Below are 22,624 nucleotides of genomic sequence, written 5' to 3'. Positions count from 1 at the left end.
TCCAGTGACCCCATTTGCATTGATTTTCTATGATGACCAATAACATTGACTACTTTACTGTGTTCTGACTGTCCATTCATAACTCTCTTTGTGAAGAGGTCTGTTCAAGTCTTTTGTTCACTTTTCCATAGGCTTTCTCTCTTGTGTGTGTATGCTCATGTGTGTTTGTGTTTTAACTCAGGGTTTTGCACTGAGCTATAACTCCAACCCCTCTTCATTATTATTTTTTAAAATTTTGATCTGGGCTCAAACTTGCGGTCCTCCTGCCTCAACCTTAAGTGCTGGGATTACAGACATGGGCAACTCCATGTGGTTTATTTCTTTATCATTAAAATGTAGGTATTATTTATCTGAATACAAATTGGTGGTCACAACTTTTTTATTTTTTTATTTTTTCAGACAGGTTTTAGGTAGGCCAGGCTAGCCTAACATGCAATTCTCTTGGCTCAGCCTCCTGAGTGCTGATATTACAATGTATAAGCACCACACCTAGTGATAGAGCATTACAAGTCACGAAGTATATTTCATTTGAATTTGTTCATCAAACATTTATTGAATGCCACATAGTGTTCTGGGTGCTAAGAACATACGTATGAATAAAGCATGGTCACTGCTTTCAGGAGCTCAGGCTTGTTGGGGAGAATTCATTCCACTGGTGGGGTTACAGAGGCAGAACTTTTCCTATTAATGCCTTAGTCTCTCCTCAGTTTCACTGCCACATCATCGTAAATAAATGCAGTTAGTCTGTAACATAAAGCTGCTTAAAATCAACAAAAAGCAATGGTCCTATAAGTTAATAATTAAAAACACTGCCACTGTTAAACAAAGATTATCACAACAGTGCAATTTACTAAAGGAGTTGGAAACATATCGGCAAATGAATTAAAAAATTTGAACTCTATATTACATAAAAACAGAAAGTTACAGGTAAAGATTGAAAAGATTATTAAATTTTGTCTTTTGCAAGGCTAGATTCTCCCTAAACTGGTGCTGGCCTACTTCTAATGTTTATGTAGGGCTTTCTGGCTTGCTAAATCCTTTTGGACACAGGCCATCTGATCCTCAGAACAAATGCTAAAATAGAAATAGTGTACACATCATATGGAAGAAAGTGAAATTTGGAAGTTAAATGAACTGACTGACAGTACAGGGAACCAAAACCAAGGTCCTCTGGTTCCATGTCAGCACAACAAATCAATGAACAGCCAACTACTGTGCAGTTCTGTTGATCTACACCTTCGTTAAGAAACATCTGAAGGTACAATATCTCATTCACTAGTGCTTGAGGAGCTGAAAGAATTATTATATATACTGTTATCCTCTGTTATTCAAGAGGAATTGTTCAAGGATATACCACAGATACCTAAATCCAGGGTTTCTCTATACACAGCTTCCAGTGGAATATATATCGGAGAAAGGGTCTTACTGTGTTGTCAAGGCTTACCCAAGTTCCTATTCACAAATTTGTTAGCAGAGCTAAAGTTAGTATTCAAGTCATTAAGACTAATGGATTTCAGCTGGCTCCTCACCAGAGGACACTGACAATGTCCAGAAACATTTTAATTTGTCACACTGGGAGGGTGCCAAGGATGCTGTTGAACTTACAAGAGGATTGCCCTGCACAACAGTAATTATCTGGTCTAAAAAAGTATCAATAGTTCCAAAGCTGAGAAACCCAGACTGGAACTGTACTTTGTCAGATCAATGCAATTGATTTTATATTTATGCAGGTATTCAGAGTAACATGTTAAAGCAAATTATTTCTCTCTAGGCAATAATTCAGGCAAATTAAAGGACCCAGTATATGTGATTCTCTGTGTGAAGAAATATGACAGATCAAAAGTGTAGAACATACGCACCAGGAACCAAAGCCCAATGGTCTCCTATCGTAATCCGGCAGGTCTGGAGCTATCTTACAAGCTTGCATGTTCAGGTATTTAAATATGTGGATTTTCCCTTTTATGCATATCTAAATAAAACAGCATAAAAGTGAAACCAAACAGTTAGTTATCTGAAACACACATACTCTTTTTTTGTAAAATTATAGCCAGCTTTTCATATAATGTAAATTGGGGCTAGGCAACTTTTTTTTTTTTTAATGTATTTTTAGTACAGAGTCTCACTATGTAGACTGGACTTGGAGTGATTCTCCTGTTTTCAGCCTCCCAAGTGCTAGGATTTCAGGTGTGTGCCACCATACCCAGTCTTAATCACCCTCTCAGCGCATGGGGGTGGGGGCAGGGGAAAGGCATTGCACACTGGGGATCAAGCCCTGGCCACTGCATTCTGCCTAGGCAGGCCCTTTAGTCCACTGAGCTATCTGGCTGGCCCTGGAAACTTTTGATTTTAGAAATTTTATATATATATATATATATATATATATATATATAATCTACCACGTACACATAAAGCTGCTTAAAATCAGCAAAAAATATATGCATATATGCTTTTGAACCTGCTTTCCATAGGAGAGGAGCAGGAAATGACAACAAAGTTATACAGATATATGTTTCTTTTTTTTCAGATATATGTTTTTGTTACTATCTGTCCCACAAGCCTAAATGTATAACGCTAACAAAATTAATTCTAGCAGGTGCAGTGACACACACTACTAGCCAGCGCTCTGAGAGGCTGAGATAGGAGGAATACAAGCTCAAGTCCCACTTGGACAACTTAGCAGGACCCTGTCTCAAAATTAAAATTTTAAAAAAGGATTTGGGATGTAGTTCAATGGTAGAGTGCCCTGGGCTCAATTTCTCAGTATTCTTACCCCCCCACCCAACACACACACACACACATTTGCATATATAAAATTTGGTTCAGTGCTATTTTAGGTATTTAGCTATTAAATATATTTTTGTTTTCTAGTCATTAGTAAGTGTTAGTAAAATAGAAATTTTTAAACTGTTACAACAGCAAATACATGTATTATACCATGCGTACCGAGGAATTTAAAAATTTCTCTCCCATACATTACGCTGACAACTTTTGATTTTAGAAATCTAGCAAGTATGCTATATATGCTTTGAACCTGCTTTCCATAGGAGAGGAGCAGGAAATGAGGCAGCCACTGAGCCTGGGCTTGGTGGTGTGCGCTCATACTCCCAGAGCTTAAGAGGCTGAAAACAGGAGGATCACTAGGAGTCTGACCTGTGCAGTGAAACCTTGCAGACCCTGTACTAAAAATGAAAAAAAAAAAAAAAAAAAGTTTAAAAAAGATGAAGTTTAAATGTAACTTTTACAGATAAAGACTACTATAGGCTTATATAAAATCATCAATAAATTGAACAGTTTAAAAAATAGCTACAAAGGCTGGCCAAATAGCTCAGCAGATTAAAGTGCCTGCATGCAGGTACAGGGGCTGGGGGTTCAATCCCTGGCCCTGCTGTGCGAGTCTTGCCTCTGGGGTGCACTGGGACGGCAACTAAGACTGGGAGTGGTGACGCGTGCCTGTAATCTCAGCACTTGGGAGGCTATAAACAGGAGAATTGGGCTGGTGAGATGGCTCAGTGGTCTAAAGCACCTACTTAGAACAAGCTTAGCAAAGCACAGGGGCCGCGGTTCAGTCCCCCAGCACCATGTGTCAGCCAGTCCCGCCCCCTGGTGGGCTGAGCTGGCCACACACACACACACACACACACACACACACACACAAATAAATATTTTAAAAATAATAATTAAAAAAAAACAAAACCAGGAGAATCTCTAAGAGTCCGATCTAGTAGTGAGACCCTGAACACTCTGTAGACCCTTCCCTAAAATATTACAGAAAAAAATAATAAAAATAAAAATAAAAAATAGCTACAGTGAAAATTAAGGGTTGGTAAACATTTTGGGCTGGTGAGATGGCTCAGTGGTCTAAAGCACCTATTTGAACAAGCTTAGCAAAGCAAAGGGACCACGGTTCAATCCCCCAGCACCACATGCCAGCCAGCCAGCCGCGCCCTCTGGTGGCCTGAGCTGGCCACACACACACACACACACACACACACACACACACACACAAATAAATAAATAAAAATTTAAAAAAAAAACATTTTATAGGACTGTAGGATGTCTAGGATCTATACATAAGCCTACCTTATAATTATTATTATACTAGTTTCATTACTGTCAAATGAATAAATTGGCTAAAGCATTTATGAAAGCACAGAAACAATGACAACAAGAATGCACTAATAATCTTTACTTTGAAAGGTATTTTTATTAGTCTCTAGCCTTTATGTTTTTTACATTCAATTTTTACTACAAGAAAATTAAATAAATTTTTTTTTTCTTTATACTGGTGATCTAATTCAGTACTCTACCCCTGAGTTACATCCCCTCAAAGTAAGGTCTTCTTTTTGACAGAACTAGGGATTGAACTCATGCCCTTGTGCTTGCCATGCAAATGCTTATTCTACTGAGCCATCTCCACGGCCCCATCAAAGTAAATAATTTTATTTTGAGACAGAGTCTCACTGAGTTGCCCAAACTAGCTTCAAACTAGTGATCCTCCTGCCTCAGTCTTCTGAGTTCAAGCATGTGCTGCCATGCCTGGCTCAAATTTTATTATAAAAACAATTTCGGAATTCCTCAAATTAAAAAATGACAAATTAGTGAAAGGAAAATACTTCTGGAGCATTATCCAACTTCTACCCATTTATTCAAGCTTCTATACAATGTGAAATAATTTTAAAAGAACTTAATTTACAACAGAAAGATAAATACACATCATTATATTTTATTCTTCATCAAAAAAAAAAAAAAATTCCCACTACCTATTTGTACTGTGTTTTACCTGTGCAGGAGGTGACTGGAGCGGGTTATTATCTAGGGTGATCACCTGCAGGTGCCTGAGGTTCCGGTAACAAACAGGGATTGCTGTGACTTTATTACAGGAGAAGTCTAAACGTATCAAAGGCAGCTCTGCAAGCTCTGTGTGAGGGGTAAATGGAAATGAACAATTAATGGTATTTCAGAGCTACACAATTTCTACATAAGCTTCCAGTTAAATATGATGGGTTGAATAGGTATTTACTTAGATCCTTGGTGACTACCTGATGTAACAGGGGTATAAACTAAAATATACTAATAAAAAAATCAAACAGTTTGGCCCCACACAAAGGCACAGAAATTCTTAGAAGCTGGAGGCACCAACATGACAAAAAGGTGATTAGATGACAGTCTATAGAAGCAGTTAGATGTCTAGCCCTCTCCAATAACCTACAGAAGTCACAAGTTATTCTCTAAAGAAAGTGAACCAAAAGGGCTCTCAATGCAGGGACCCCAGGACCTATGCGAAGCTAGCCAAAAGGGGAGGATTTACGTGGAAGACTCCACACTTAAGCATCATCCTTCAATGCTTTTCACTGCAGGCCACTTCATTCCACATTTTAAAAGGCAGCAGTAAGGGCTGGGGAGATAGCTCAGTAGAATAAGCAAGCAAGGGCCTGAGTTCAAGCCCCGGTTCTGAAAAAAAAAAAAAGAAAGAAAGAAAGAAAAAGAAAGGCAGCAGTTAAGAATTCACTTTGGGCCGGGGAAGATGGCTCAGTAGAATAAGTGCTTCCCTGGCAAGCACAAGGGCCTGAATTCAATCCCTGATTCCACTAAAAATAAACAAACAAACAAATAAATAAATAAATAATTCACCTAATACTATGGAAGAAGTGGAGACTTTCTCTGAAGAAACTATGCAGTATCATAGGCCTTTAGATAGTGACACAGAATTTCTGATAATAAAATATCCAAAAAGACAAAATATTCATCTTGCTATTTAATTACCCTTCTACAATATCTGCCCAGTATACTTAGAATTTTTACTCTGTTGCAATCAGCATATAATCCATGGAAATTTTAGAAAAGTCTCCAAGAACACATAGAGCAGAAATCAAAACCAACTAACCAACTGAAAAAGGAACTGGAAAAAATGAGTTACTACTCTTATGTTTGTATTGGAGATTGCATACAGGGCCTTCACAATGGGATAATGTAAAATTCTGAAACAAAATCTTGCTCGCTTGCCACATTACCTCAGCTGAGCTTGAACTTGGTTAATTTCTCTGCCTTAGCTTCCCAGAGTTTTGGGATTACAAGTGTATACCACCATTTCTAGCCAGGTAGCTATATATAAACAAAAGGAAATTATAAATACTAGAATATCTCTAATTTCATAAGATATCAAATCACTGAAACACAGAAAAGATTTTTTTTTTTGCGGAACCAGGGATTGAACTCATGCCCTTGTGCTTGCCAAGCAAGCGCTTATTCTACTGAGCTATCTCTCCAGCCCTGAGGAAGGATTTTTCAAAAAATCATAGACTTATTAAGGCTTTTTGTAAATGAAAAATATGATTGCATAAACATAAAATTCAGAATTTCTAAAATTAAAAATGAAAGGGCTAGGGAGATAGCTTGGTGGTCTAAGCACCTGCCTGGCAAGCACAAAGACTCGGGTTTGATCCCCAATACCCCATGCCATGATGGCCCCTGAACCTTAGGCTCAGTGCTAGCCACCAAAACTGGGCATGGTGGTGCACAACTGTATTTCTAGCACTGGGGAGGCTGAGACAGGAAGATCACTACAAGTGTACCAAATAAATAAATAGCAAATAATAGTAATAAACAAAAATGAAAGAATGGTTGAAACTATTTCACCTTCAACGACAAAGAAAGGAACAATAATAAAAATATCAAAGATGTTTAACATTCAATTATAAAATATGAACAAAGAGAAGGGGAAATTATCAGAGGTCTAAAACTACTGAATACCACCAAGTATCCAGCCTGAGTTACAACAACAACTACTGTGTATGTCATCACAAAAAGTCAGAGCAGCGGGAATAATAGAAAGATCTTAAAATCTGCCCGAGTGAAGAAGTTGGTCACAAAGGAGAATTAGAAATACTACATATCCCACCACCTATTTTTAACATGGAAAGTTAAAATGAAAAAAGACAAATATTTTTAAGAGAAAACAGTTTTCAACCAAAAATCTAAATACAAATTATCAATCAAGCATGAGCAGAGACTAAAGATATCTCTTTTCAAGTAAGGTCTCAAAAAACATGTTCTCTCATGACAACACCCTCAGGAAGTTGCTGGAAGATGTCCTACAGGAAAGTAGGAAGTAAACATAGAAAAGGAAGTATTTGATATCTAGGAATGAGACTGCTCAGCATGTAAGAAGGCAAGCTGAGAAGGACCACTAGAGAACAGCTGCCCACATTAGAAAGATGAAGAGAAAGAAAACTGGCCCTTCCGGGGAGATAAGCAGGACAAAAAAAAAAAAAAAAAGATGAATCATTACCAGCAGAATACAACAAAAACAAAATACGCAAGAAAAAAATGAAATAAGAGTACACCACCTGAACTCTTAGGAAATAACATTTATATAGGTAATATAAACACTGGGTAATGATTTACTTATTTGTTTTTTGATGCGGCACTAGTGACTAAACCCAGGCCTGGTGCTTGTTGGGCAAGCACTCTCCCAGCCCCGAATTAATAAAATGTTGTGACAAAACAACACTGGGAAGATAGGAGAAGGAAAGTAAAAGTATAACACAGTGATTGTGGAAGGAAATAAAACCCTTATCTATTAATGAACACAAATATCAAAATTAAGAAATGTATCAGCAAATATCAGTGGAAAGAATCAAAGAAATTAATAAAGACAAATGGCTCTAGCCATTGAAACTGTTATGTGGCTCTGAGAATGGGGAATATTATTGTTTTAAGTAGCTTTTCAATGATGTACTATATTAACTAGTAAATATTAAAATCAAAATGAGAAGGTGACAAAGCTTTAACATGTTACCTACCAAACTTCATTATGTTTGACATTACTAATTAACATGAATTTGTGTGACTATTAGAACAAAGCTTGCCATCTTGGGTTAACTGTGTATTCTGATATTATAAAACAGCTGTGAAAAACAAATTACAACTACCTGTGTGATTCATAATTTTGTTAGATAGACTCAAAATAATATTTAGAAATAAAGAAGATGGAACTATTACACTCTATTGTCACTGTCATCTGAAACCCCCAATTTTCATTTTTTAAAAAATTTATTTATTTATTTGGTACAGGGTCTTACTACACAGCTCAGACTCACAGTCTCAGCCTCCCCAGTGCTGAGATTACAGGCATGTGCCATTATGCCATTTCAGTGGCTGGGATGGTGGACACAGCATGCTATACCGGGGAGCTTGGGTCCTTTGATTGCCAGGCAGACCCTGAGACCACCGAGGTATCTCCCCAGACCTCAATTTTCCTTTTTATCAAAACTGTTTCCTTTAATTCACCTCATATTAGTAAATCTTATTACATGAGTAAGCTGCTTTTTTCTGAGGCAGGCTCTTGCAATGTAGTTCAGGCTAGCCTCGAACTTACATTGATCCTACTTCAGTCTCCTGAGTGCTGGGACTACATGTAGGCAGCACCACATCCATACATGAGTAAGACTTTAAAGATCACCCAGAGTGGGATTCTTCTAGATAACTTAGAAATGAATTTGGGGTTACTGAGTCATATGTCATAACCTTTGCTCTCGTCACATACTTGAGCTTAGGTAGCAAAGATAGAAGAAAACAAAAAAAGGCCCTGACGAAAAAAGTATGGAGGTTACTGAACAAGTTTCCTGAAAGGAAAGGTGTGTGGACAGCATGGTAGTAAGTGGATAGAGTGAAATAAGAAACTAATTTTCTTACATGTTTATTTGGGATTAAAAATCCAAAAAAAGTACACTTTTTTTTTTTTTTGGTCTTTTTGAGACTGGGTATCACAATGCAGTTCAGGATAGCCTGGAGTGCTGGGATTAAAAATACACTTCTACATGAAACTAGGTATGATACTGGATCAATGTGGTTTAAATGTTTAGATTCTACAGTGAAAGCAAAATGTCATTGGTTAATTTACTGAATATTATGAAATGTTATGAAGAACACAGAATATTGTCATGAAAACAATTTCATCTTTTAAGTATACATTCTAAAGGATAAGCTGGGAAAAGTGGATATGAGTACAAATTAAATAAGAACTGCCATGAATTAGGTACACAGTTTATTGCTTTCATTCATATATGAAATTTTCTATAATAAAAAATTTAAAAGACTTTGAGTCTAATAAAATAATGGTGAGAAATTAATAAATTAACTTGTTTATTTTGAGACAAGGGCTTCACTATGTATCCCAGTCTGGCCTTGAACTCAAATGAACTCATGGAAATTCTCCTGCCTCAGTCTCCCCCAGTGCTGGGATTATGGCATGTGCGACCACACCCCGTTTATTTAATCATTTTGCCATTCAGATACAAGCATGAAAGTTTACAGTCAGCCTAAGATAGCAAGTCTTCTGATGTGTCTCTCCTCTCATTTATTATTCACTCTACATATATCACCTCACCTCTAGGCAAGGGTAAAGTTGATTTCAGTTCAAAAGTCTATTTTTAAGCCAGTGCTAGCAGTAGAATGCTTTTCATTATATGAGACTATTCCCTTACTAAAACATTACATTTCTCCCATAATCATGCTTACTGAATTTCCAGTGGCCCTACTCCGAGTTATCAATTACATCAACTGATAATTAATTAGAACAAAATCACTGGTTAATAATTACCAAAACTTTTTACTGAGGGCTAGTAGCCCAGTGGTACAGCAACTGCAACACACACATGACTCTGGATTTAATTAACAGGACTGAAACAGAAACAGAGCTTTGTACTGAGTCTTTGAAAATCTGTAATAGCAGCCAGGTGTGGTGGTGTACTAGCAATCCCACTAGTCAGGAAGCTGAGGTAGGAAGATCACTGAAAGTTTGAGGCCAGCGTGGGCTACACAGTGAGTTTAAGGCCACCTTAAACTACACAGAGAGTTCTTGTCTCAAAAAACCCCAAAAAACCTACAATAGAACAGAGAAGTATCAGATCTCAAAACACTGGACTATCTTAGACATTTTTGTCTATTGACATTTTTGTGCCAATCAGTCTGAGGTCTTTAAGATAAAGAGATAATTCTTTCAGTTTCTTACCTTCAGGCAAACATACTAAGTGATTTCTTCTTACATTAAGGTCTCGCAAAGCCTCCAGATTACCAATTTGGGAAGGTATAGTCTGAATTTCATTGCAGCTGACATCCTGTTTCAAAATGATAAAAAGTACAGATTGTTCTTACTACAAATTTGCCTGCTTTAAGCTACCAAATGAGATTAGATAGGTCAGTACCAGAGTATCAGTCCTTCTTAGTACTAAAAAAAAATTGTGCTTCTGTGTCTAAAAATAATTCTACAGTTTATATTCACATTTAACTTGAAAACTTATTGGCATTGGGGTAGGGATGGAGGACTTGCCTAGCATAGGCAGGGTCTTGGATTTGATTCCCAGCACCATGAAAAAATAAAGTTGCACATGATTTTAAAAATGTTTAAAAAACAAGTTTTGATACAGTAATTTTATATAGATTTACATAAATTTTTGAGAACTATAATTAAATGACAAGATGTGAATGGAGGCCTAGATTATAATATCAAAGGAAAATGTTGGTGAAAAGGTAAAGTAGGAAAAAGTGTAATATAAAAATAAGGATTTTATTTTATATTATTCTAATGAAACTAGGAAAACAAAACAATGATACAATTATTTGGAAGAAAAACAAACTCATCCAAAATACCAGTATGACTGATCAACAATATAAATTAAAATGCACGTATGACTCAAACTATCAAACTGAATATGTGGGGGAAATATGTACATGGAGCCAGGGGTATAGCTCAGTGGCACAGCACCTACTTGGCAAGCAGGAGGTCCTGATTCCCAGTTCAAAAAAAAAAAAAAGTATGGCACTAAAAACACATAGGCTATGAAAAAAATGGGGACTGTTCTATGAACACTTGATGAAACTAATTTTTTTGGTACTGGAAATTAGACTCAAGACCTCACATTTGCCAGGCAGGCACTGCATGGCTGAAGTATATCCCCAGCCTAACAGTGTTTTACTATGCTCAGGATGCCCTTGAACCCACCATGTAGCCCAGGCTGGCCTTAAACTCACAGCAACCCTCCTGCCTCAGCCTCCCTTACCAGAAAAAGGAACTTACTTAAAAATTTTAAAAAGAGTAATTCTGAAAATTAACATGGCCAACTTCTATGATTTTTAAAATCTGCCATCTGTTTTTCAAATAAGCATTAAATGTTAAGGTGTTAATCAGCTATTCAATTCCTGAAATTCCAATATCATAAGGAAATTAGTAGCACACATACAAAAGTGGATGTAAGAACATTTCACCTACCATTGCTCTGAACTAATAAATGTTACGCTTCAGTGAGTACTATTTAGAAAGTCATACTATTTCAGGAAAAACTTCAGTAAGATTCAGACATTACTTTTTAGTTTTCCCAAAATACTCTTAGAGAAAACAATGCAATTTTTACTTTCTTGCCAATTAGTGCCTGAAAGAACTAGACTTAAATCTAATTGTGTGATTGTCCTAGGCAATAAAGGCTAAAGGATTCTAAAAAGTGAAAAGGCAAGAAAACTCAAGTTTGACCCAAAAGATGGCAACAATTGATAAAACATCTTTCAGAAAATATATGTTGAAAGACATTTTACTTTTACTGAAAAACAAGATAGAACAAAGGAAAGAGGCAATACGGATGTTGCAGAAAGACCATTAGATAGGAATCAGGAGCTTGAGGGGATGAATTCTTTCATCAAAAGCTCTTTGTATGACAGAGAGAGTAAAAACTAAAGGCAGCTACTGGAACGCCTCTTTGAGTAAGTAGGACTGAAAAAGTAGAAAGTAAAATTTTAAATGACTTGAAAATAGGAATTTCAACTGGAGTATAATTTACAATTAGTTCATGTTAATACAAACTCTGAATGAATGCCAACCAAGGCATATTCTGGACTTTATTTCCTAGGTCTACATGGCTTTAAAACTAGTCTAAAATCTAAACTCGGGGGCTGGTGAGATGGTTCGGTGACCTAAGGCACCTACTTAGAACAAGCTTAGCAAAGCACGGGGACCGCGGTTCGATCCCCCAGCACCGCATGCCGGCAGGCCCCGCCCCCTGGTGGGGTGAGCTGGCCACACACACACACACACACACACACACACAAATAAATAAAATTTTTTAAAAAATAATAATAATAAAATCTAAACTCTAGGTTTAATGTCTGTGAATTTTCACAGGTAGCTTCTTATATTCAAAATGCAAGTAAAATGTGCCCTAATTGGTACAATTAGATTAACATCGTGTAACCTTTTCTGTTTATGATAAACATTTTTGCCAATAAACTCACAAGGAACTATACTCTTAAATCTCATTGGACAGGATTTTATTTGACCATTTTAGAAATATGAAATGTGATTTAATATCAAGGTTACTGGTTCCAAATGCTATGGATATGTAACCTTGGGCAAATTATTTAACCAGAGTGGTACTTTCCTCAGCTACAAAATGGAGACAATTTTAGTACTCAGCTTATAACTTTAATCACAGTAATTAAATGAGAAATTTTTTTTTCCCCCGGTACTGGAGAATGAACCTAGAATCTTTACATTGAGCTATATTACTCCACCTCCTTTCTATTTTTTATTTTGAAACATGGTCTCATTAAGTTGCCCAAGTTGGGCTTGTACCTCAGTCCTCTTGGTTCAGCCTCCCAAAGAACTAGGACTACAAGCATGTGCCACTAAGCCCAGTGAAAGGTCTCATTCCTGTACTCAGAATGTTTACACAACAGTTTCTTATAATTTACAATGGATGGTAGATGAACTTCAAGTGAAATATCTTAGAAAAATACATGGCACTAAATTATACTTTGTAGTTATATTTTAAATATAGTAAAACAAAAAAGCCTGACATTGTAAGTATCCATTCTCTTATGTAACTAACTGAAAAGTAAAATATTGATGGTATTAAAGCTGATGTGGGGGGGCACATCTGTAATCCCAGTACCTTGGAAGCTGAGGCAAGAGTATCATCACAAATTTGAGGCCAACCTGGGCTATATATTGAGTTCAAGACCACCCAAACTACAAAGCAAGACACTATCTCAAGTTATTATTAAGTTTAATAATAAAACTATTATTTAAAACTATTAAGAGTTTAATAACATGGAAATCATTCAATATGGGTTAGAGGGGCCAGGGAGATGGCTCAGTAGAATAAGCGCTTCCTTGGTAAATGCAAGGGCCCAAGTTCAATCTCCGGTTCCACAAAAAAAAAAAAAAAAAAGAAAGAAAGAAAAATATGGGTTAGAACATAATTCTAATCACATTCCTCTATTTTGTGTATATCTATGGGATTTGCACTTTTGGTCCTTTCTTAATTCTGTTAAGGAGATAAGCACTGATCACTTAGTACTGTACAGTTCATGACTAACATTGGAAAAGAACTCAAAACCACATTTTAAGAATAAATTGTTAACACATGGAAGAGTACAGTATGGCTGGAAACACACTGAAAAATCAAAAGTTAAAATATTAACTTACAAGTTCCATTAAATGTCGGAGGTGACCAATTTCTTCAGGAAGTGAGACCAATTTGTTATTACTAGCAATTAACACCCTCAATGGTAAGTTACACAAGTGTACTGGCAATGTTGACAGTTGGTTCCGACTAAATGAATAAGAAAAGAGGAGTTAGATGCCATCACTGAAGAAAAATTTCCATCTCTCTCATTCTACACTGAAATATCAGTCTTATAATGAGCAAACAGGTTAGCAGATTTGTGTTCCAGTCTTCATCAGTTGTCAGCTTTGTAGGTTTATGCACTGAACTTATCTGGGTTAAATGCAGATTCCTCATCCATAACCTATTTTTGCAGCTGGCTATGGGGGTGGACACCTGTTCTTCCAGCACTCTGGGAGGCTGAGGCAATAGAACTGCAAGTTCCAGCTCAATCTGGGGAAATTTATCAAGACCATCTCAAAATAAAAAATTAGAGGGGGCTGGGCATTAGTGGCGCACATATATGGGGAGGGTAAAGCAAGACAATTACCATGAGCTCGAGGCCAGCCTAAGTTATATAGTCAGTTCAAGTGGAGTTGGTTCAATGTAGGCGTTAAAATATTTTTAACCGACTGAATAAGTCATTTAAACACATGCCTCTAACTCTTGTTGCAAGAATACATAGTGAAAGCCTGACCCAAAACCAAAAATCAAACCAAAACAACTAGGGACATAGCTCAGCACAAAAGCCCTGAATTCAATTCCCAGTACCATATATAAAAACAAAAACCTGGCAAAGCTAAGTATCAGCAGGGTGTGGTGGCACACACCTGTAATCCCCACACTCTGGAGGCTAAGGCAGGAAGATTGCTGTGTGTTTGAGGCCAGCTTGGGTTATGTAGTTAGTGTCCCTGTCTCCTCTGCAAAAAGAAAACAAAAAGCTAAGTATCTCAGGAAAACAGGGTTTAAAAATTCTGCAAATAGTGCTGGTCAGATAGCTCAGCGGACTAAAGCACCTGCTTAGGCAGAGCACAGTGGCCAGGGTTGACACTCAGCATGCCATGCCACCCTGCCATAGGGGCACGCTGCAATGGTGATATGCCTAAAATCCCATCGCTTGGGAGGCTGAAAACAGGAGGATCACTGCAAGTCCGATCTACGTAGTGGGACCCTGTACCAAATGCATAAAAAAAAGTACATAAATAAACTGCACTAAATTACTACTTATAAAAATATTTCCTAAAGGGTATTTTATGACAAGAGGAAATAGTTCAAAAATTTTTTGGGCACAGGGTCTCACTATGCAGCTCAGACTCTTAGCGATCCTCCTGTCTCAGCCTCCCCAGTGCTAAGATTACAGGCACACACACGCCACCACACCCAATTTCTGGCCCGCGTGGCAAGCCTGGGGTTCCAGGACTGGCACAGCACATGGTACCAGGGATCAAAACTCAAGACCTTGCGCTTACCATGCAGGCACTTAAACTGTCGAGCTATCGCCCCAGCCCAGTTTAAACTTTTTGACTAAAAATCTGGAAAAACATGAGAAAAACATCTATAATAATACAACTCACACAACATTTTGATAAATTTATACTTTGCTATATTTGTGCACATTCTCCCATTAGCTTTTAAACTTTTGCATGCCTATGAAATACAGTTCTTAGGTGTGAAAAAATGGAGGTGAGTTGAATAAATGTTTATTTATACATTTATATATTCAAATAATATACAAGAAATAATCACAAGAACCAAATGAATTTATTTCAGATCTACTTTTTTTTGTCTTTGTGAGTCAGGGCTTTACTATGCACTTCAGGCTGTCCTTACATTCACGCTGTAGCCCAGGTTTGCTTCAAACTCACAGACATCCTCCTGCTTCACCCTTTCCAGCACTGTTGGGATTACAGATGTGTGTCACCATGCCCAGTAGATCTATTACTCTTATATTTTTGGTGACACAATATTTTTCTATTTTATTTAGATTTCTTCTAGCTAAGTAGACACAGTTTAACATTGTTACTTCATGAAATTAATTTGAAAATGTAACTGAAAAGGATTCTTTTTTGGTTTTTGGCTGGCTGAGGCTGTCTTAAGGGCGGGTCTGGTGAGGTATGTGGAACTGGGGATCCAACTGCGCTCCCCTGAACCTCACTGAGTTTGCTGAAGTAGGTGCTTCAAACAACTGAAATAACCTGCAAGCCCCCCTGAAAATGTAATTGAAGGACCACTATTTCAAGCTGTTTGAAACCTCTTTGGCTAGCAGCTAGTAGTGTTTGTCACTGGCTGCTAGGCCAAAAATAGAGAAAATAAGGCAATATATTCAATATATCAATATATCCTAAGAACACACATAGAAACTGCCAATATGAACAGAAAACATAAATGTTTATAAACAGTTAAGTGACAGAGATGGAAAAAAGGAAAAGACCATTTAAAACCAAAATTTTTTTTTTCTTTTTAAGAAACAGTATTCTTACCTAATATTTAAGACTGTTAGAGCTTGTAAGTTTAGAATTGCTTCTGGGATATACCGAATACAATTTTGGTACAAGTTGAGATTTTCAAGAGAAACAAAATGACATACTTCTATAGGAATTTCTGAGAGGCGATTTCGTGATAAATCTGAAAGGAGAAATAAATTTAAAATCAGTCCTGAAAACTAACTGAAACAAAACTCAATCAGTATATTTTGTGATTATTTTAATTTTCCAAGTTTTACTGTGGAGTTGGCCTAGTGAAAGCATTAAAATGTTTATTGTCTGAATAAGTCAATTAAACATATACCCTTAATTCTGTTGCTAGAAAAAAATTTTTTTTCTCTTTTTTGCAGATTGAACCCAGGGCATTCTCACTGAGTTACATTCTTAGTCCTTTTCTAAATTTTTATTTACTTATTTCATTTTGGGGGTAAATTGGGGATTAAAGAGAGGACTATTACACTGAGCTCCATGTCCAGGCCTTTTTATTTTTTGAGACAGAGTCTTGCTACATTGTTAAACTGCCCAGACTACCTTGGAACTTTTGATCCTCCTGCCTCAGCTTCCCAGAGTTCTGGGATTACTGGGGTGAAGCACCACATTCAGCCAATGATCCTTTTGAATTTCCACATACACCAAGAAGTAAAACCATTTTTCTTTGCAGATTCAGGTAATAGAAGTTCTAAGACCTCTACCTAAAGACTGTATCATAGTTTGTATCACTAGGTTGAGTGATGGTGCGTCCCTATAATTCCAACAATTTGGGAGGCTGACATAGGAGGATTGCAAGTTCCAGACTAGCCTGGCAACTCACGTGACTTGGCCAAACCCTGTTTCAAAATAAAAAAGGTTGGGGATGTAGCTTGGTGTAAACACACACACACACACACACACACACACACACACACACCACACCCCACATACACAGAAATCATATCACTAAATTTCACATATTTTAGGAAAGAAACACCCCTAATTTGTCTTTCCAAAGGCACCAAAAACATTCTCAGACTTTTAGAAAAGTGAAACAAAACATTATCCTTTTCTTTACCAGATGAAGATGATCAAGAGCCTATAACCTTTGATAGCACTAACAATAGATGAAACAGTCTGACTTCAATAAAAACAAATGCACAGGGCATGGTAGGCACTACATGCCTGTAATCCCAGTTATTCAGGAAGCTCAATTAGGAGGATTGCAAATTCCAACCCAGTATAAGTGACTTAGCAAGACACTGTCTGAAAGTAAGAAATAAAAAGGACTGAGGATATAGCTCAGTGGTAGAGCACTTGCCTATCATGTGCCAGGCCCTGCCACATGTACTACCAATAAAAGATAACAATAATTACAATGAAAACACAAAACTGAGAAGAATCAAACCTTTATTGTGCCCTCCCTACATAAATCATTGAATAATCAAACAGATAAAAAGATGCATCTCTAAATAAGACATCCTAACTATGAATGAAACAGAATGCCAGGATATCAACATTTTACAATCCACAGAAATGAATGGAAGGGGCCGGGGAGATGGCTCAGTGGATTAAGTGCTTCCCTGGCAAGCACAAGGGCCTGAGTTCAATCCCTGGTTCTGAGAAAAAAAAAAAAAAAAAAGAAAGAAAAAAGAAAAAAGAAACGAAAGGAGCTAGAACTAAATAATCTGGCTAGGGGCTGGAGAGATGGCTCAGTGGTCTAAAGCACCTACTTGAAACAAGCTTGGCAAAGCACAGGGACCGCGGTTCTAATCCCCCAGCACCACATACCAGCCAGCCCCGCCGCCTGGTGGGCTGAGCTGGCCACACACACACACAATAAATAAATGTAATAAATAAAAATAAATAAATATTTAAAAAAAAATAAATAATCTGGCTATCTTTATTAAAAAAAAAGTAATCATAAATTACTGCATATGCATCCCACTAGAACAGAACATCACCTACAATTTTGCCAAAGGGACAGAACCTGGGTCTAATGTTGCTTCTATTATTTGTTTTTCCTTTTTTTTTTTTAATGTATTTTAGTACAGGATCTCACTACACAGATTAGACTTGTAGTGATCCTCCTGTTTTCAGCCTCCCAAGCACTGGGAGTACAGGGGCACACCTCCACGCCTGGTCTCAGCCTCCGACTCAGTGTACCCGAGGGCAGGGCTAGCACAGTACACCGGGGGTTAAACCCTGGTGTGCTGAACTATCTGGTCAGTCTTTAATGTTGCTTCTGTATCTGCTGCAAACTTTCAAGAAACATACTGCACAGGAATGTAAACTGATATATGACTATTTGGTAAGTCCCTGGCTTACAAATGAGTTCAGTTCAGTTTCAGAGAATATTCCTAAATATGATTCATCTGTATTCTGATAAAGTAAGCCTTATACAGTATCTGTGAATCTTATATAGTACACCTGTGAAAGTTCAAAACCTGAATGTTTTAAAGTCAGGTTTATTGTATATCATTGCCCATTTAATTAAATATACCATAATGTTCATTTGCTTACCACTCTTTTCTCTCATGTCTGCAGGAAAATAGAAAAAAGATAACAAAGATTCTTTTGTAATCTTTAAGTGTCTATTGGAAATTATATACTGAGACTCCTTAAAGAACTTTCTCCAGATGGAGCACTTGATTTCCTGCATATTTTGTTTTCGTTTTGTATTTTTGGTACTGGGGATTGAAATCAGGTTCTTGCGCTTGCTAGGCAGGTGCTTAAGCTACGCTACTGAGCTATCTCCTCAGCCCAATTCCTGCATATTTTAACCAAACAAGTAAAGGCTATTTTGGACAGGTACTGGCATAATTCTTAGTAATCTGCAGATGTTATTCTGCTACCTTCTAGTTTTCAATGTCACATGGGGAGCAATCTGGTGCCTTGCTGATTACTTTTCCTTGTAAGCAGTTTCTTCTGCCTGCCGACCACCTTCCACACTCAAGGCTGGAACTCAAATAATTCCTTTCAATCTTTCTTCCAAACAAAAATTCTCTCTCTCACTCTTTTTTTTTTTTTTTTTTGGCGGAACTGGATATTGAACTCAGGCCCTTGCCAGACTTTTTTGTGTACTTTCATTTTTTGGCGGAACCAGGGATTGAACTCAGGTCTTTGTACTTACAGGCAAGTGTTTACTCTGCTGAGCCATCTCCCCAAGAATTCTTCATTATTATATCTTTAGTTGTTGTATTACCTCCATTCGCTCTCTCCTTTTTTATGTTTTTCTGGTTTGATATACTCTTCTACCTAATATTCTAAATTATGAATCTGAGTCTCAACAAAACATCAATCTCAAAAAATATAGAGAGAAGTATTTTCCCCTCACTTCATGTTTAAATTCTTTTATGCTATAATTAGAAGCATACACTTTGTTTCTCTTAAGATTCCAGATAATTTGTTTTGTTCTGGTTGGTGAACTCACTATCAATGAGGCCAACTTATCCCGGATACTCTCCTTGTTCACCCTCTCCTTGGCTGACTTAAAGTATACCTATAAGTGGACTGTTTGCTTTTCTCTTCTTTTCTTTCTTTCTTTTCTTTTCTTTTTTTTTTTTTTTTTGTGGAACTGGGGATTGAACTCAGGCCCTTGTGCTTGCCAGGCAAGCGCTTAATCTACTGAGCCATCTCCCTGCCCCCAAGTGGACTGTTTTCATTGGCCAATTCATAGCTGGGGGCCTTAAAACTCAGGTCAAGTTGCAACTCCTAAACAACAGTTAGCACCAAACAGAGGAGCAACCACTAAAAGAGCTAGAATTAAACTTTCTCTGTTGAGCAAGCTATTTCTGGAAACTCAAAAGGTCTGGTATTTGTCCAGAGGCCAGTGTCAACCAAGACCCCTACACTCCCTATGGGCACCACCTGTGTGCCAGGCAGCTGCCAGTAACTAAAGTTGGGAAAGAGACCATCATCTTTCCAAAATGCCTGCTCAAACCATGTAAAAAGTTAAAGTCAAGTAACAGAAACCATTAGGTACTTCAGGCTAAAAAATTATCACATAAATCAATCAAATTGTGACTACTTTTTGTTAATACAAAGAACAATAATTACTTAATCATTTCCTATTTAAAATATATAAAACAAACTTTCAAAAATTACGAAGTATAATGTTAAAAGTTGAAGAAATTAGATTACTAATGTCAATTACAAATTGGGGGGGTTAACCTTAATTACAAATTTGTAACCTCAATTTGTAACTGAGGTTAGCTCAGTTGTTTAAAGTGCCTGCTTGGCAAACTCAGATGCAGGGGACTGTGGTTTGATCCCCAGCTCCATAAGCCATGCCAGATCTGCACTTAAGGCAGCCTGAGCTAGAAAAAAAAAAAAAAAAAAAATCCCCATGCTAACAAAGAAAAAAATATTTGCTGGACACAGATTAAGCTTAGCTGTATCTCCACAAATAACTATTTTTTAATTTTTAAGTATTAGCCAATTTATCTTTTTTAAAAAAATGTATTTGGCTGTTAGAGGGTCTCACTACACAGCTCGGACTCATAGTGATCCTCCTGTTTTCAGCCTTCCCAGCCCTGGGATTATAGGCATACACCACTATACCCTGACTCTGTGCCGGCTCAGCCTGCCCTAGGGGCAGGGCTGGTGCAGCATGCAGTGCTGGGGATCAAATCACAGTTTCTGTGCTTGCCTAAGCAGGTGTTTTAGTCTGCTGAGCTATCTCACCAGTCTATTATTTTTCTAAATTTACTTTGCCCATCAAATGATGAAAACATAAAGCCAATGTAATACACACACAGCATGGAGTACTGTTTAGCCATAAAAAGAATGGAATCCTACAACATGGAAGAGCTGGGGATCATTATGCTAAGTGACATAAGCCAAGCACAGAGAGACAAGTAGTACATGCTCTCACTTATATATAGAATACAAAATGTTTATCTCAGTGGGACATGGTGACACACATCTGTAATCCCAGCACTTGGGAGGCTGAGGCAGGAGGACTGCTGCAAGTTTGAGGCCAGCCTGAGCTACAAAGTGAGTTCAAACCTTGTCTCAAAAGATAGATAGATAGATAGATAGATAGATAGATAGATAGATAGACAGACAGTCAGACAGATAATTTAAAATGTTGATCTCAGCTAGGTGTGGTAATGAAGGTCTGTAATCGCAGAACTCAGGAGGCTGAGGCAGGATTAATGTGAGTTCCAGACCAGCCTAGGCCACAAAGTGAGTTCAAGACCAGTCTGAATTACAAAGCAAGACTCTACCTCAAAAAAACAAAAGCAAAAACAACAACAAAAAGAGTTTGAATGTCATCATAAAGAAATAAATACCGGGGCCGGGAGATGGCTCAGTGGAATAAGTGCTTCCCTGGCAAGCGTCAAGAGCCTGAGTTCAATCCCAGTTCCACCAAATAAAAAAAAATTAAAAAATGAAAAGAAAGAAATACTATTATGAGTTGTATCTTGCTTTTCCTCAAAAGCCTCATATACTCACAGGTGGGGCTTTTTGGAGGTGGCAGGGTCTACAGTGTTTTTATGGACTAAAGGTATGTGTGATAACTAAATCAGGCTGCTCATTTGATTGGCACAGATCTGGGTGTGAGTAACCGGAATGCTCACCCTGGGGGTGGGTGGCACTAACCAACAGACTTGCAGCCTGGATGGAACAAAAAGGGAAAGAGGGAAGGCAGGGGTCACTGCTCTCTGCCTGCCCTTCAATAGACTGTTTCTCTTCTTAAATGTCCCTCTGCCATGCCACCATGTCTTGAAACCAACCAACCATGGATGGAAACCTCTACAAAATATAAGCCAAAATAAACCTTTGGTCATAGTTACTTTTCCAGTTGCTGGGACAAAATACCCAACACCAAAAGTTAAAGGGAGAAAAGCTCACAGATTATATATAGGGTTTCAATCTATAATTGGCTGGCTCTAGGGGAGAGTGGCTTTGGAGAGAACAGTGCATGGCAGGCAGAAGACAGCAAAATCAACAGACTTTAACATCACTTTTCTGCTATTGTATGTGTGCTGCTGAGATTAGAGTAGTGCCAAACCAATCAGTAAAGTAACTGATCACGTACCCTTAATCCCAGCATTACACACTCTAGATTTAGCTATCTCTGAAAAAGCCCTATGACTGCATGAGGCTTTGGGGGAAATCTAGACACAAACTGTAACACCTTTCCCACTTGAACTTATGAGTATTGGGTATTTTGTTTCAACAGTGAGAAAAGTAAGACAAATACATAAGGAGATAAATGTTTGATCTGACTTAAACATGATATACATACAATTCAAAATATCACATGGTACCCTATAAATATGCAGAATTGTTATGCATCAATTAAAAGAAAAACTAAAAATAAATGTAACTGAAGGGGGCCAGGGAGATAGCTCAGTGGCATAAGTGCCTCACTGGCATAAACAAAGTCCCTAGTTTGATCCCTACTACTGTAAAAAAAAAAAAAAAAGAAAGAAAAAGAAAACAAAACACATAATTAAAGGAATAAATAGAAACACAAGTACTGAATAAATGAAACTAAATCACGTAAATAAATAAAAGCTGAGATGGGTTACATTCATGTGAACAGCGATTTAGAAGTATGTACAATGTACCTTGTTTTTTTAAATTGATTCTATAATATAAAATGTCTTTTTTAAAAAAATGTATTGGGCTGGAGAGATGGCTCAGTGGTCTAAAGCACCTACTTAGAACAAGCTTAGCAAAAGCATCAGGGACCGCGGTTCAATCCCCCAGCACCACATGCCA

At 37.5% G+C, this 22,624-nt stretch overlaps 1 protein-coding gene across 7 annotated transcripts in view; it reads right to left on the bottom strand.

Moving 5' to 3' along the window:
* Lrch3 (leucine rich repeats and calponin homology domain containing 3) overlaps window positions 1-22,624 on the bottom strand; it is a 121,355-nt gene that overhangs the window by 70,589 nt on the left and 28,142 nt on the right. For all 7 annotated transcript variants that reach the window (XR_002818805.1, XM_023704769.1, XM_023704767.1 and 4 more), the window contains exons 2-6: window positions 15,917-16,061; window positions 13,478-13,604; window positions 10,013-10,118; window positions 4,781-4,917; window positions 1,860-1,969 (exon numbers count right to left, since the gene is read on the bottom strand). Coding sequence is in view for 6 of the 7 variants with exons in the window: in XM_023704769.1 (XP_023560537.1) it covers window positions 1,860-1,969; window positions 4,781-4,917; window positions 10,013-10,118; window positions 13,478-13,604; window positions 15,917-16,061 (625 nt within the window). In the remaining variant the exon portion in view is untranslated. The remainder of the gene's footprint in view (window positions 1-1,859; window positions 1,970-4,780; window positions 4,918-10,012; window positions 10,119-13,477; window positions 13,605-15,916; window positions 16,062-22,624) is intronic.

The sequence above is a fragment of the Octodon degus genome, unplaced genomic scaffold (assembly GCF_000260255.1).
Source record: "Octodon degus isolate 3935 unplaced genomic scaffold, OctDeg1.0 scaffold00203, whole genome shotgun sequence".
NCBI lineage: Eukaryota > Metazoa > Chordata > Mammalia > Rodentia > Octodontidae > Octodon > Octodon degus.
Note: the sequence above shows the minus strand (reverse complement) of the source record. Positions and strands in the feature narration are given on the sequence as shown.